The 17,316-nt window shown below is 38.0% G+C and overlaps 1 protein-coding gene across 10 annotated transcripts in view; it reads left to right on the forward strand.

Moving 5' to 3' along the window:
• Positions 1-17,316, forward strand: part of FER (FER tyrosine kinase) — a 184,599-nt gene that overhangs the window by 23,429 nt on the left and 143,854 nt on the right. For all 10 annotated transcript variants that reach the window (XM_065661402.1, XM_065661406.1, XM_065661410.1 and 7 more), the window contains exons 3-5: positions 2,202-2,460; positions 7,407-7,580; positions 11,138-11,237. In XM_065661402.1, coding sequence (XP_065517474.1) covers positions 2,254-2,460; positions 7,407-7,580; positions 11,138-11,237 — 481 coding nt within the window. In that variant the 5' untranslated portion in view covers positions 2,202-2,253. The remainder of the gene's footprint in view (positions 1-2,201; positions 2,461-7,406; positions 7,581-11,137; positions 11,238-17,316) is intronic.

The raw sequence follows: 17,316 nt of genomic DNA on the forward strand, positions 1-17,316 counted from the left end.
TGTAGTAGCATATATATGTATTTTTCAAAATAATAAACTAGCTGAAACTAATTTGTCCTATTTAATGCCACTGGGATGATACTACTTTTACAAAACATGCTAGAATTCAGACTTCGCTGGCTTGTCAAATTATGCAAGTATTGTTCATACATGGAAAAAGAGATAAGCCTCATGGGTATCTGCCAGAAGTAGGAAAGATCTCTTCAGAGTCAGAGCAAGTAACTCCTAAAGTTTTTTTCTGTATGAATTTAGCATATCATATGTTTGACATCAGTTTTCCATCCAGCTACTTTAAAACGTGATGCCATCTCTGTGTTTTTTGGTTGTTGGGTTCTTTTTTTCTTTTGTTTTTCTTGTTTGTTTGTTTTTTTTTTTTTTTTCCTTTAAGGTAAAATATTCTCCCAAAAATCTTTTGGGCAAGATTTTGTTTCCCTTAGAATATGTTTGATACTATATTTTCATCTCTTCAACACTGGAGTAGAAACTCCCTGTATCTTCTTCCGGCAAATCTTTTCTGGTGTCAGATTTTGTTGCACTGCTTCATCTTGCCACTAATATGTGGTTGCAAAATCTGAATCAGAATCTTTGTCTTACATGTACAATCTGAGCATTGTAATGTATGGTAATGCCAAAAAATGGGACTATTAATATGTCTTCTGTAATCCTGTAACTGTGAACGTGGGGAAGCAGAAGGAAGATCATGCCAGAAATAGGAGCCCAACTTGTTTGCTGTCCTTGAACAGCAACTCCTGGTGCTATGATTGGAGATGGAGAGCTGATCTAAATGGATCATTTTGCCCAGATGATTGTTGTAGGTCCCTTCAAACTGAAATACTCTGTTCTGTTGGGCTCACCCTATAGGGCAGCTGATCTGCAAAATCTTCTGAATTTTTCTGTGGTAACTGAAGCTGATAACATCTTGCTTTTTTCTTGATACTTGATAAGCTAAAAATGCTAGACACTGAAAAGTCTGCTCTTAAACCCCTGTACATTCCAGTATTAGCTGGTACAGTGTTGTCATTAGTTTAAGTGTCTCAGCTCTCAGTGTAAAATAAGCTGCTTCACCCCATGGGCTGTTAGGAAATGAGTCTGTTAATATTTGAAATACATTCTCTTAATTTAAGTAGCAATTTAAAGCCTATGAAAAAATCATACTCCTGTGTTCAAAAGAGCCAGGACTTTGCTGGGGTGCAAGAATTTGTGACTAAGGAGTACATAGGCTGTATCTGCAGTGCAGTTGAGAGCTGTAGTTGCAGTTTAGTGTGAATTCATCTTACCCTAGTTTGAAGCTGCTTAGTGTAGGAGCAGTTTCTTGTAGATCAGAAAACAGGATTCAGCCCACATTACAACTTGTGGAAGTCTGGAAATTACTCATGTGTGTCTTCAGGTCTTCTATGATGTGGCTGCATGTTTATCAGTATTACAGGGAGGTGTTTTAGAGCTAGCTCAAACAGATGACTTTGACCTGCGGTTGTGTCATAGGATTTCATAAGGCAGCCCTTCTTCTCTGTTTTATCAAAGGTTTCCGTTTAGTACAGTAAGACTGGACTGCCTTAGGGGAAACTGTGTGAACTGAAGGACTCCCCTCTAATGTGTGTCACGGGGGAGCAATGGACAATTACATGGGGAGCCTTGTTTGGGATATTATCTGATTTTTGGGAGGTTGAATCTACAAGTTTAATGGCCTGCTAATGTTTAGGAGCAAACTAGCTTCTAGCTAGTTATCCATTTCCTACAGGTGCGCTGCTTGAGAGCTGATGTTTTATTTGGATTTTTCTGTGCTCAGAGGACAGTAAACACCAGAAACAAATGTTCTGGCTCACCAGGAGTGGGATAGTGTATGTTAGTGTAGTTTACAGTCCTTGTGTGGAAATACTGTCAGCTATACTGACTTGATTAAGTAGGTGGTTTGGTCTTTAGTATCTGTCTTAGGTGTTTTTATGTGTTCCCCCCGTGGTTTCACTTTAAGTTAGGGAGGTGCATTTTGCAGAAGGAAACTGGAGAACAGTCTGAGATCTCTTCCAGTCATAGATGGGTGTTTGAAACACTCTGACTCTGTTTTTTTTGAAGAAGTATATGTATGTAGTTTATCTTGCAGTTGAGTTATTTCAGGGTTTAGACATTAATAGTTTCTCTTTGTCACACTGGAAGTGTCTTTTTTTTTGTTTGATAGTGTCTCATGAATCTTGTTCTGATTTCAGATGTGGTGAAGAGCTTGTATTTTCCCCTGTGTGGTATATAGTGCCTTAAAAAATGGGGTTTGGAGGTGAGCTGAAGTACTCTCATGATGCTTTATTAAAACTGCAAGACTGGGAACTGCGACTGCTGGAAACGGTGAAGAAATTTATGGTTATGCGAGTAAAAAGTGATAAGGAATATGCCTCCACTTTACAGAATCTTTGTAATCAAGTAGATAAAGAGAGCACTTGTCAACTGGATTTTATCAGCAATGTGTCCAAGGTAAGACTATTTTGAATTTGGAATATCTTTGGAAATAACAGTGTTTGTTAGATTTATTTCTGCTTGTTTTAGTTTGAGGTGGATTTCTGTTCATTCAGCTTTTTGGGAGTTAATCTTGCCAAAGTGGTTAATGTGCTCCTTTCAGTTCCTCAGTGGAATATGAAGAACTTGAGCTCCAATCTTGCTTTGAAAATAACAACTGAAGTAGAATCAATCCTGAATTCTGAAATTCAGTGTTTTAGTTCTTGGGTTGAGCCTGTTACTTTATTTAGTGTTTTGAAAATATAGCATGCTGTAAGTAAGCTTTTCTTTTAAGACAGTTAAATAGGAACTATTATTTATGTTATATAGAATTTGTGACAGAAATAGAAAAATGCCAGGAAACCAGGCGAAGCCTAGCATTCCAGCTGTTGTTCACACTGCAGCATGTGTTGTAAAAACAAAACATTAATTCAGGATGTTTCTCATAATTGTGAAGTTATTTTGTACCCAATTTAAAATGTGTGTGTTTACTTTTTGTAAAGGTAGTGCTGCCCTTCCTCAAAATTGTTGATTTTCAGATTTAGAGCAAGTTCAGTAAAGGTACTTATGAAGTAAACTTGCATATTTCACCTGTTTGAATGCTTCACTCCTGAACTGGAATTCCATCCTGACTAGAGAAAATTATTATGTTTTGACTGTTTACTTAATTCCCTGCCCTTCTGATACAGCAGTGGTTCCACAGTCCCTTCAGTCTGGCATGAATCTGATCTTATCTCTTCAGGAAAGCACCCTTTTTTGGGTCAAGTTAAGTTTTAGGCAAAGCAGTTTTTATGTAGTGGGTTTATGGTGTGGCTGCTATGGCGCAGCATTAGCAATGTGACTGCTGCTTGTGCCACAGCTTAGATTTATGCTGGATTAAAGTGGTGGGGTATGTGACGTGAAAGCTGCGCTGTTACAGCTATCCTGCTTCAGCTGCACCAAAAGTAGCACTGCACAACGTTTATCAAGAGCAAAACCTGTTGCTGCTTCCCTCTGCCACGATAATTCTTGTTGTGTAAATTGATAGAGTGATGGTTGTTTTTTTAATTTTTTTTTTTAATTTTTCTAAATTTTTTTGTTTGTTTTTTTAATCGGTGTGTTTTGGTGGTGTATTTGAAAGGCATTTCACCCAGTTATGTTTCTTCTACATGGTTTATTATAGGTTGTGATGATTTTGGTACATAAACATGAAAGCATTGTTGTTAGACTAAGATAGGCAGAAGTCAGGGTTGTCTTCAAGCTTTCTACTCTTGGATCTTGGAGTTTTGTATAGAATTATTGGTGATGTGACTAATAATACTTGCTATTGCTGCCCCACTAATATTGCTCCTCTGTGCTAGCTAAACTGTCTTGCAGGTTTTTTTAGCCAATGAAACAGGGTGGATTAGGGCAAGAGAAGTAAAGGAGCAAGACAAATCAGGGTATTTAGCATTATAAAGTACGAGCAATCTTTAACCTTCGTATAGCTAGCTCAGTCTGCCTTGGTTCATGTCGGTAACATGGGCACTTCCTGTGAGCAAATAAATTTTAAAAAAAATGGAGATTTGACTTAAGCCATGTTCTTTTTGGGTTGAAGAGAAGTACATGTGTCTCATGTTTTCCAATTTGTGCCTGTGTCCAAAACAAGATTTCAGAGTAAGTTGTTCTTTCAGGATTATTTTGTTCCTTTTTTCTTTTTTTTTTTTTTTTTTCTCTTGGAGAGGTACCATTTTTTCTTTCAATGATATCAGTAGAAACGCTGATCTCTACATCTTTATATATATAAGCAAATATATTCATATGCTACTGACAGATCTTTTGTATGAGCTTGCCTTGAAATTTCACTGTCACCTTGAATTTTGAAGTTGTGTAGTGACACAGTGCCTTACTGGTTTTGGCAGTTAAAATGTCCAAACTACTGCTTACTTCACTCACCTCATGCTAATTTACTATTTCATGATGCCTTTTTCTCTCTTCCTCACATTTTACAGAGTCAAAGTATGACCCAAATATTATCGGACATAAATCTAGTATCTTGAATCTTCTAGGATTTAAAATACTTGTATATTGAATATTTCATACTATGTGGCCTTAGAACCAAATACAGAGATATCTGATTTTTTTTTTTCCTGGGGTAATAGTTGGAATTAATGATCTTTTCCAACCTTTCTAGATTCTGTGATTCTATACTTTTTTTTTTTTTTTTTTTTTTTAGTTTTTGTTGTTGTTGTGTGTGTCTGTGCCATTGTTTGGGTTTTGTTTTCTTTTTAGGTATACAGCAAGCATGAGCACTTTGAGAGAAAAGATGTTTGGGAAAATCTGTCCTATGTTTATTCTATGCAGAGGTAGCAAGCTTGCTGGATGGCATAGTAGCATCAACTGCTAATGCTATAAAAGCAGTATTTTTAAGTGCTTACCAACAGCTCTGTTGTGTATATGTACAAACTTTTTTGTGTACATGTCTAAAAAATACTCTTTAACCACAGTATGCTTTATTTTATTGGTTCTGCTGGACTGTGGTTATTTTCTGTGAAAGAAAACACTTTGCCTTTTCTGCTGATCTCTACCCAACTGCTTTTCTGACCCATATAAATCTCTATTTTTAAAGCTTTTCCTCAAGTACACTTTTTCACTTCAGCTTTTCCTATTTTAAAATAAGTCATAGCAAACACAGAAATCTTACTAATCTATGTAAATCTTGATGTTTTGTCATTATGGAAAGAGGGATGTAGAGAACAGGGAAATGTACAAATGATTTTTTTTTATTTCTTTATTTTTTAAAATTGACAGGGAAATTTTTCCTGTGTTTCTGACTTATTCATGTTCATTTGGTGGATTGTAAGCTAAGTACTTCTTTAGTGTACTTGTCCTGTTGGAAAACGCTTTTCGTGTGATTTTGAGGGTTGGTGGAAATGGTACTTGTCTCATCAATAATAAATCAGCCGTAAAGAAAATGGAGACCTCTGACTACATTTTCACCTCTGAAAGTGTTCTTATAAACCTTTCTGTAACCACAAGAACCACTCCGCTCAGACAGGTGTTTAATGACATTTTTAGTTTATGCAATATGGCTTAGATATAAGGAGGGAGTTCTTTACTGTGAGGGAGGTGAGGCACTGGAACAGGTTGCCCAAGGAAGTTGTGAATGCTTCATCCCTGGCAACATTCATGGACAGGTTGAACAGAGCCTTGGGCAACATGGTCTAGGGTGAGGCAACCCTGCCAAACTATTCTATGATTCTGATCTCATTTGGAAAGATTTCTTTAATGGAGAGGTGGAAAAGTGTTCAGCCATAGCTGGGCAGCTTTAGGCCATGATATTTTACACCACCAGACTTTAAAGCAGTCTGAGATAGATCCAACGTAAAGATAGCTCAGATAGTCTGAGGTAAACAGTCTATGGGATGTTTACAAACTGACAGAAATGTTAAAGATGGTATAGTATATACAGGAATTAACTACCTTTTGTTTCCTTCTCAAGAATCCAGTTTGCATTGCAGCATTGTCATGTAGACTTGGAAATATTATATGTATATAGAATCGAATAGTTAGGGTTGGAAAGGACCTCAAGATCATCTAGTTCCAACCCCCCTGCCATGGGCAGGGACGCCTCACAGTAAACCATCCCACCCAAAGCTTCATCCAACCTGGGCTTGAACACTGCCAGGGATGGAGCCCTCACAACCTGCCTGGGCAAACGATTCCAGTGCCTCACCACCCTAACAGGAAAGAATTTCCTCCTTATATCCAATCTAAACTTCCCCTGTTTAAGTTTTAACCCGTTACCCTTGTCCTGTCACTACAGTCCCTGACAAAGAGTCCCTCCCCAGCATCCCTATGGGCCCCCTTCAGGTACTGGAAGGCTGCTATGAGGTCTCCACACAGCCTTCTCTTCTGCAGGCTGAACAGCCCCAACTTCCTCAGTGTGTGTGTGTGTGTTTATATCTGAGATGTAAGGAAAACCCCAAAGCTACCAAACAAACTATTTTTCTAAATTTTGATGATCTAAGGTGAATTTCTGTCTTTTGCAAGAGTAAAATAAATGCTAGTAAAACTAACATACTAGCTGCTTTCAAAACCTGTAATTGTATGGCATGTAGCCTTTTTTTAATTTCAGATACAGCATAGCATTCAGTGTCAGGGAGTTCTCTCTAAGCAGTACAGTACTGTTCTGTCAACAAACTGTGACAGAGATCTTTAGGATAGCAAATGCTTTTGTTTGAGCTGAATTTTAATTTTGTATTTATATCCGTGGTGCTTTGGAAGTGTCTCTATTCACCTTAGAGTTCTAAATCAAAATTCAAAGCCACACACAGCACATTAAGCTGTCCTAAAGATTGACTGAGTGGCCAAGGAAGTTATTAAAATAAGGGTACAGAAAGATGCTAGATCACTATGACAGAGAAGTAACTCTTTGTGTCTCTTAAGCTTTGGTAAGCACTTTATGCTTTGGTACTGGAGGCCTGACTGATGCTGTCAGTTATGTGAAGCAGGTCTTAAACAGTAACCACTCAAATGCATATTACTGTGAGGTGTTTAGACAAGGGAAGTCAGCTTGAACAGAGTAAGTGCCTGGGAAACAGGAAAATAAAGGACATGCGAACATGGTTGTCAGGGGTGTTGGGGATGTATTCCAAAAAAAGGCTGTAAAGCATTCATCAGTGTTTAGAAGTACTAAGTCAATGCTGAAAGGGTGAACCTACAGTACTGTATTTTTATCTCTGGTGCTTTTTTATGGTTTTATGAGTAAGTTCAAGGCATGATTTTGCTGTAGCAGGAAGAACTTTTATTTTGGAAGTGAATTTGGGTAAGTTTAAAATTTGTGGGTTTTTTTCTGAATGATACTGAATTTTAAATGATGCATTCTTTCTCACAGTTCATGTTCATTGTTGGTTATTTGTAAGCCAGAATAAGTGAGTGTTTTCTGTTTGTGCTTTTTTTTGTAGTCTTGGCTGCTTGTGGTACAGCAAACAGAACAGCTGAGCAAAATAATGAAGACACATGCAGAAGACCTTAATTCTGGGCCTTTGCATAGGCTTACAATGATGATCAAAGATAAGCAGCAGGTTAAGAAGAGTTTTGTAGGTGTTCATCAACAAATTGAAGCAGAGATGTACAAGGTACGTTATTTAATTGTACTTTATAAATTTATTATAGTTTTATATGTTTAAAAGTCATTATTGAGAGTGGATTCTTTTTGTGGTTATGGTTGTCCTATGAAAAATGTTGTGATTTGTGATACGTAGAATCTAGTTTAAAATTTAGCTGTTTCCTCTGCATTTTCTCTCCCTTGTTACCTTACAAGGCAGAGATGAACAAATTTATTTTATATGAATTCATATGAACAAGTAGCACTGGAAATGCTCTTGTTCCAGTAAAGGATGATTCTGTTGGATGCTTCTCTGTTCCATCTCTCTTCCTGTTCTCATTCCACTCCAGACATCCACAGGACCAGGGCACTGAAAACATTTGTGAATGAATGCTCTTGATAGTCCAGACTTTTTTGGGTGGGACAAGATTCTAGTCTCTATTCTAAAATATAAATCAAGTGTAAACCAAATATTGTGGCTGCAGATGGAGGTGTTCAGGGCCTTTTCTATTACATGTCAGTTGTCCTGCTTATGTTGAAAGCAGTGTATCCAGTCAGTAAAGCTGACAGAAATCATGGTTTCATTCAGGTGCTCTGAGGTAAGTTTAACTGCAAATGTCAAACATTTCAGATTTATAGTCTGAAAGGTCTGCAGAGAGAAGAAGCACTGTTTCTTCTTTCTCCCAGCAGAGAATTTGAAATTGAGAGTAGTGTAACATCTGAGTAGTACGGTACAAATGTCATGGACTGATGAGTAAAAGATTCTTCATCCAATTATGAGAAGAACTTTAGGAGCAAACATACTAGGTTAAATGTGTTGGCTCTAATGGGACTGCTTCCATGATATGCTAGGATCTTGGCACCTTTCCCAGGCAATGACAGTGGGGAATACATCCTTTTTGTTGCATGGTCAGTTGACTATCTTATCTGATAAAATTCCCAAGCCAAATAATCACTCACAGCCACTTACGGATTGGTGTGTCTGAAAACACTCAGGATGGAAGAAGAGATAAAACTGGTAGCATATGTTAGAAATAATAGAGATTAAATATGCAAAGAATTAGGAAATGGAAACAGAAAGAAAGAAATGTAAGAGAGGCTAGATGAAACAAGACTGTTGGAAGTGCAGATATACTTTTAAAAAAGACTGCACAAAACATGTTTTTTTTCTGTTAATAAATTAACTGTCGTAAAAACTCTACTAAAGCTGTCTTTTAAAATAAGACTTTTCAAAAAAATATAGTGTATATTGAGCACTCAAAAACCATATTGATTTTAATTAGGGGCTGCATGGCCATGCGAATATTTTGTATCCTGATGAGTAAGCTTGCATTGTTGTTTGGGTGTTTTTTTCCCCTTCCTGATTTTCCTAAGAGGCAATTGAATAGCATTCTGGTTAGATATGATATGCTCTTGCATTGTTAGCTGACATTGTTTGTTCAAAGGTTTTGTGTCACTGCAACACTTAAAGAATGGTTCCCAGAAATTCAAAATACTTTTCATAGTCTCTGTATTACTTCTGCTTTTGTTACACGCAGAAGCAACATGTTACTTCCCAGGACATTATCCAAACCTTGTGAAGGTCAGTGTATGTGCAGTTTATATTTATAGGATACAATGGCAAAAAAATATGTTTTCCTTTAGGTGAAATGCATGTGTATCATCCTTTCTTTTTTTCAGATACCTTTTCATTGAGGAAACTTTTGGTAAAACTCTTAATGGCAGTGAAACACTATGGCTTTTACACAAATGCAGTAGAACTCATAACTTGTAGATTTATTCCAATTCCCATTCAGACATGGGATTTCTTTTTTTTTTTTTTTTTCTCCCGTGAAACTTGAGGGGAAAAAAGTAGAGTACTGTGCTAGTTAGGTAGGCAAGACTTTTTGCTATAAAAACTGGGTTTAAGATCATAGAATCATAGAATAGTTAGGGTTGGAAAAGACCTTAAGGTCGTCTAGTTCCAACCCCTCTGCCATGGCAGAGACACCACACACTAAGCCATGTCACCCAAGACTCCATCCAGCCATGCCTTTGAACATTGCCAGAGATGGAGCCCTCACAACTGCCTTGGGCAACCTGTTCCAGTGTCTCACCACCCTCACAGTAAAGAACTTCTTCCTTATTTTATATGCAACTGTGCATACAATGCATGTACAACCTTGACTTAAGATAATTCTTGACTATCTTAGTTAAGTGTCGTTTGGGGATGGAGGTGCTCTTGGTTTTGTTTGTTGGAAGAACACAGTCTAAGAATCAGTAAAATACGTTTTGTAATTGCTGCAAAGGCCTGCCTTTTATATTCTGGTTTTTCCTAAGATAAACAGTTCCTTGTTATTTATGTTTTAATTGTGTTCATTAATTCCTAACTTCATCTTTTTCTCAGTTTCTCATAGAGTTTTTATAATAAGTTTTAAGTTTGTCATAGAGTTATTTTTTCTTGTCTGTAATAGCAACAATTGTGAGTATAATTTACAGTGTGTAGAAATATCAGATGAGAATATGGGATCTATGCGGAGAGAAGTTACTGCCTTTAACTCTTTGCACAGTTGGTACAGAAATAGAAGCTGTAGATAGCAACTTGCTGGATCTTTGAAGAATTCTGTTAAGGGTAAATGCAGTGGTATCTGGGCATTGCTTCATGAAAAAATGGAGAATTGTGAACTCCAGCTTTCTTCACGCCAGCTGTGAGAGAAACAGTTTTTCTGTAGAACGGACTTCCTTTTCTGCACTTTTATTGTGGAGAGCACTTCCATTACACTAAGTTCTTCTTTTCCCATCTTGAGTTTATTTTTGTCAGAGTTTTTACTTTTCATTACTATATATGCCACCCTTTTGGTATTGTAGTGGCTAGTTTGTTACTAGCTTTTGTTTGCAAGTTCATGCTTTGTGATTATTTGTGAACAGTAAATGTAAGCAGGGGATAGAAGAGACAACTTTTTTATTTTTTTGATCAAAAATGTCATGTTCAGTGGGGCTGCTTCCACTGCAAAAAGATTCTTCTGTGCAGTGTTTCACAAGAATTTGTTTTGGGGCTTTGTTTGTTTCCTTCCTCTCCCTCCTTTTTTTCTTTTTCTATTTAGGGTTTAAGTGTTACAACAGCTAGACTGGTTCATGTGCAGTTGCAGTTTCTAAGCCATTTGTAGGAACTGTAATACCTAAAAATTCTGACTTCTTTTTTTTTTTTTTTTAAGATGCTAAAGGTTTTCCTTCCAATGCATAGAAATTTTTCATCTAGTATGATTTATTAAGTGTCTTTTTGGTGTTTGTTTTTTTTTTTTAATCTTGTCATTGCAGTGGAAATTCTTATGATTAGCTGGATTTCTTAAACATATTTTTCATTACACTGATGTGCATGGAGATCTATGTTTCTAGGCCTCATATTTCATTCCATGCATTTGTTGAATTTGATTTTGTTACACCATGCAATATCCTATTAATATTATCTCAAGCCGTTGGGAAGTGTTAACATACTCATTTTGGAAAATAAATCTTCCTAATTCTCTTAAGCTAATGCTACGAGTTTTTTTTTTTAATATGTTGTGATTAAGTATTTTTAATACTTCTTACATTTCTGTTTTCTTAAAGGTCACAAAGACAGAACTAGAGAAACTAAAATCTAGCTATAGACAACTAATAAAAGAAGTAAATTCTGCCAAAGAAAAGTACAAGGAAGCTGTGGCGAAAGGTATGAGTGACTTATATTAATTGTGTGTATTTATTGGTGACTTCTTCAGACCTGCTAAAACTCTTACATTGAAACAGGGTGAAGTTTTTATTTTGAGCAATTCAGTTACAATATAAAAGCTCATTTAGTATCTTAAGTAAGACAAGCTAATTGTTGTCAGGTGTACTTGGTGGTACTCTTTAAAAAAAAAGAGAAAATAAAGGATAGCCCTTCTTTTTATGTGAATAGTAATCCTGTTAAGTTCTTCTGTTATTTATTCAGTCAATGTATTTGGAAAGAGAATTTGCTGAAATGAACTATTGACAGTGGTAAGTGGTTTGCAGCTCTGTCTCATTCATATCGTAGATGCAGGCTACTTGCATCTCCTGACCTACTCTGGTTGCTTTAGTGGAATCAGCATTAGTTCTTTGCAGTGTAATGGATTTGACCTTGTCAACCTTACGCAAAAAAAAAGGAAAAGAATTTATTTGCATAGATGTTTAAATATTTTTGGGGAATGATGTGTCCAAATGGCAGGGATTGTTTTATGTGCTAATCACAAGATAAATGTGAGCCTTTGTTCTATGAAGCGTTCTAGAATGTGTTGAAATAACTTGTTAATTATTGTTCATGTGTGCTTTTCTAAGATTTTTTTTTTTTTTTTTTGTTAAGCAAAAATGATTTGGATAGAGTGTGTAAATAGAATTCCAGGCTCCATCTTTAAGTTTCTGTATGACTGCCAAAAGTGACAGTTACTGTCCTTTTTTCTGTTGTATTCTAATTCACAGTGCAATAACATAGCTGTAAATGTGGAGAGAACATTTATTTCTTCTCAAATCTCTCTAAAATTTGGAGCAGTAGCTGATACATGAATATAATGACAAAACACCATGAGATAAGAGAGTTACAGTCAGCACTGTTTAGCTTCACCTTTTTTTTTTATTTTGCTGATGTTCATATTAACTTAAAAATCTAAGTTGTTAATTTTGTCCAGTTTCCTAGCTGTTTTCTGCATATAACTTTAATTTGGTTACCTGATCTACCTCCAATTAACTACTTAACATGGGAACATACATCCAAATGGTAATTATGGAAAATTGTAATAACATGGAAAATTTAATAGGGTGCTGTGATCTTTGTATGTTTTTTTTATCCTGTCTTCCTGTTACAGCTCTGATCATTCTTCATTCCTAAAGCACCAGACTTTCCCATTGAAATCAAAGAGTGTTTTGGGTGTCAGCAGCTGTGATGTTTTGATGTGGCTCTGATTAACTGAATTACTATTTCTTTAGATAGCTGTTTGTAAGACACTTAATTCTCCTGTGGTTTTCCTTGACCTTCTTTCAAGCTTCCATTTAGTCTTACTACAGTTCACATTTGATTTCACTTTACCTAACATCTTAGTGTAAATCTATTTTAACAAACACTGACCTCCAGAAAAATGTTGCAGATTTTTCTCTCCCAGAAATGAATTGCCTCTCCCCTGTTGCACCACAGCCCATATTCTTGTTTACAAATACTTGTCGTTGGTGAACTACTACAACTGTATATTGACCGCAGATCACCTGAGCTATTTGAGGTTTTTTTTAAGCCATAGTATTTTTATAGGGTTTCTGAGCCCTGAAGTTGTCAAATTGATTTGTGAAGTTAGGGAAGTCTAAAAACTGTAATGCTTCATTACTGCAGGCATTAGCTTGGTAGCTAGTCCTTATGCAAATTATGTTCCACTAGGAAATACTGCTTTTGTTAATATACAGACTGGTTCAGTTTTTCAGGATTTCAGGAACTACTGAAAACAAGGTAAGGAACAGTGCCTACCAGAACAGTTGTGAGGGCATAATCAAATATTGGAAATATGCTCAGGAACATTTTATTAGACAAAACCCCAAAATCTTTGGACCCCAGCCCATGTAAGAAATGAGTTAAAAGACCCAGTCCTGGGCCACTTCTGTAATGCTGTTCTCTACAGATCCTGTTCGTTTGGTAAACCAAGTCTCCATCACAGTTCATGGCCCTGCATTTCTGGAGGTAAATAGGACAACTGCTCCTTAGGACATACTAGTTTGTCTAACCCTGGCTGTATGCTGAATTAGCTGTAAATTTGTGTACCTGTAGCTCTACAAGCTCTACATGAAAAGAATGCAAGGCACACAAAGAAAGGACTTGGGAATAATCTGTTTTGCAAGTGATCTTGAAATTTAGTGACTTTTTTGTGTTTTGCTTTGGAATAGCAGAACCATCTCCTAGTGGAGAGTAAATTGCTGCTAGTGGAAGAGATAGAAGTGGTTCTCTAGTTTGGGAAAATAACTGTTTCCCAGTTTTCTGGTTGGGTTGTTAAAAGTGATACTAGGTTCTGGGCTAAACACACACACCATAGAGGTTATTAACTGAAAAGGGTAAAGTCTGGCAAAGTTATAAAGAGTGGAAAGTGATTTTCTGTTTTTATGGTTTTTTTTTTTTTTTTCTGCAGTCACAAAGTATACTTGGGGAAACTTGAATTTATGAGTTACGCTTTCTACTAGCTAACAGGACAGTCACTTTGAATCAACATGTTGATTCGTAACACTAATGCAGGGTTGCACATTATTTTCTGTTTTTCGTGAAAACACTAAGAGGACCTGTGGAAAGAGTAATAATAATAAGGACCTAGCGCTGAATATGGTACTGGTTAGTTATAGCTTTTGTTTGTATTAGGGCAGTGGGGAGGAAGCTGGTGGTTATTTTTTGATAGTTTTGTAGTGAGGAAGAGGGAACTGCTTTCTGAAGAGCGTGGAAGCTTAATTATGGAAGGTTTTGTGCTGTCCAGATCTAGAGGAAGATGAAAGTGTCTGAGGTGCTGGCTCAGGAGTTCTGGTTAACCCTCCATAGCACTTCTGCTTGGGCATCAGGGAAGCCGTGAGATGTGCTGTGTTGCAGAGTGTGCACGTGTGAACTTTGTCTGCCACTTAGTTCTTAGACTGGATTGCACTGCCCTGTTGTGGCTACCAGTGGCTGCATGCCATCGCAGTCAGAACTTGACTGATTTATCTTGCTTTTTCTATCCCTTACTCCGTTTAGTCATGTATTGTTGCTACCATGGAATCACAAGTGCAGCCTGTGTGATTGTTCTTGGGGATGGAGACCTCAGGTGTCAGGCAGTTTGTCTGGTTGTTACTTGATTGCTAAGTTTTTTTTGCCCCCCCCCCCCCCCCTTTTTTTTTTAATTCAATTTAATGTATGGGTAGAGAAAACAATTTGAGAGGGAATAAAGTTAGCAAGAATTAGTCCAGTGCCTCTCGGATGAGACATACTTCAGCAACTAGGTCTATGGATAGATTGATTTCCATAGTCTCTTCTGGATTGAAAAGCTTTCTAAAACCCCAAAAGTATGTACTATGAATGCACAGCATGTTCGTTTGCCAGATTGGGGCATTAGGGCATGTTGGGGTCATTGGAGCAAACAATAAGATAAAACTTACTGAATTGATTTTCCATAGTGAAATAGCCTCTGAAATCTTTTGGATGTGTGATACTGAGAAAAATTTGGTGTAAAATTCTTAGAATAGTGGTCCAAAATAACACTGACAGATTGTGTACAACTCGGAGCCTACAGTGCTGTGCTGGCACACCAGGCCTGTTCAATAACAAGGTGTATAAATTGTGGGATGTTAATGTTGCTGCTGCACATCAGAACAAAATTTATGCCAATCAATAAAGCCATTGTTTGGCTAAAAAGAAATCACAAAGCTTCTAAAAAAATTTCATAAATAATGGGTTAAGAACAGAAAATGGAAACTGTAGAACAGTTATAGATATCAAGAGTGATATCTCTTTACACTTTGAATTTCAATACATGTATTACAGTTGCTTATCATATTCTTGTTACTGGTTAATTACTGGTTGAATGTAGAAACTATGTTACCATATAATTGTGTGACAGAATGGATCTGAAGTAAAGAGTAAAGGAAAAAGGTACTGATTCTAAGTATCTAATGTCATAATTTATTTGCTGCTAGAGCACTATTAAAAAAAAATGTTTTACCAGGTTTCCCTAGGTTGGCTTGTGTTCTTTGACAGCATTGCGATTTAGAGAAGACTAGAAATACTAACAGTATTCCCAGCACATTATACAACATTGCATCTGCTGGACGAATGTTTTCTGATCCCTGTAATTCCTGGGATTTAATACTTCAGAATTGATGTGACTTCTCTGGTACATACTAAAGTTGCATGACACCATAAGCTATATCTGTGATAACAAAGGAGCTGTTGAAAAAGTGTTCATTAAATCAAATTACTGTCCTACTATTCTTTTTACTAGCTGAGTGGCCAGGAACTACTTTTATTAGGTGGCTGGTGCATTCATGCCAAGATGCCTGTAAAATCTACATTTCCTGGTGGCATGTGTTGCCTTCAGCTATTGCTGAGATCAAGGAAACTCCTAGTGGGTGTTTTTTTAGTTTATTTTTGACTAAAGCTCTCCCATTGTTAAGACAAAACAAGTAACACTGGCCAGACTGGTCTGTCTGATTCTCAGATGTCAGCAGGCTGGATGGATTTCAAATTAACTGCCTATTTTAAGTATTTCAACTCATAGACACTACCAGTGCTTTCAAAGATGAGGGTTGTTTATTCAAGGAGCTGGCGAATGAAGTTGCTAAGCCACTGGCCATCATATTTGAAAAATCATGGCAGTCAGGAGAAGTTCCCAATGACTGGAAAAAGGGAAATATAACCCCCATTTTCAAGAAGGGGAAAATGGAAGACCCAGGGAATTACAGACCAGTCAGTCTCACCTCTGTGCCTGGCAAAATCTTGGAGCACATTCTCCTGGAAGGCATGCTAAGGCACATGAAAAGCAACAAGGTGCTTGGTGACAGCCAGCATGGCTTCACTAAGGGGAAATCCTGCCTGACCAGTTTGGTGGCCTTGTATGATGGGGCTACAGAATTGATGGACAAGGGTAAAGCAGTTGATGTCATCTACCTGGACTTGTGCAAAGCGTTTTACACTGTCCCACACGACATCCTTCTCTCTAAATTGGAGAGATATCAATTTGATGGATGGAGCACTCGGCGGATAAAGAACTGGCTGGACGGCCGCACACAAAGAGTTGTGGTCAATGGCTCTATGTCCAGCTGGAGACCAGTAATGAGTGGTGCCCCTCAGGGATCGGTGTTGGGACTGGTCTTGTTTAATATCTTCATCGCTGACATGGACAGTGGGATTGAGTGCGCCCTCAGCAAGTTTGCTGATGACACCAAGCTGTGTGGTCCGGTTGATATGCTGGAAAGAAGGGATGCCATCCAGAGGGACCTTGACACGCTTGTGAGGTGGGCTGATGCCAACCTTATGAGGTTCAACCATGACAAGTGCAAGGTCCTACACCTGGGTCGGAGCAATCCCAGGCACAGCTACAGATTGGGCAAAGAAGAGATTCAGAGTGGCCCTGCAGAGAAGGACTTGGGGGTGCTGGTCGATGAGAAAATGAACATGAGCCGGCAGTGTGCGCTCGCAGCCCAGAAAGCCAACCGTATCCTGGGCTGCATCAAAAGGAGCGTGACCAGCAGGTGGAAGGAGGTGATCCTGCCCCTCTACTCTGCTCTTGTGAGACCTCACCTGGAGTATTGTGTGCAGTTCTGGTGTCCTCAACATAAAAAGGACATGGAACTGTTGGAACAAGTCCAGAGGAGGGCCACGAGGATGATCAGGGGACTGGAGCACCTCCCGTATGAAGACAGGCTGAGGAAGTTGGGGCTGTTCAGCCTGCAGAAGAGAAGACTGCGTGGAGACCTCATAGCAGCCTTCCAGTACCTGAAGGGGGCCCATAGGGATGCTGGGGAGGGACTCTTCATCAGGGACTGTAGTGACAGGACAAGGGGTAATGGGTTAAAACTTAAACAGGGGAAGTTTAAATTGGATGTAAGGAGGAAATTCTTTCCTGTTAGGGTGGTGAGGCACTGGAATGGGTTGCCCAGGGAGGCTGTGAGTGCTCCATCCCTGGCGGTGTTCAAGGCCAGGTTGGATGAAGCCTTGTGTGGGATGGTTTAGTGTGAGATGTCCCTGCCTGTGGCAGGGGGGTTGGAACTAGATGATCTTGAGGTTCTTTCCAGCCCTATCT

The sequence above is a fragment of the Lathamus discolor genome, chromosome Z (assembly GCF_037157495.1).
Source record: "Lathamus discolor isolate bLatDis1 chromosome Z, bLatDis1.hap1, whole genome shotgun sequence".
Classification (NCBI taxonomy): Eukaryota; Metazoa; Chordata; class Aves; order Psittaciformes; family Psittacidae; genus Lathamus; species Lathamus discolor.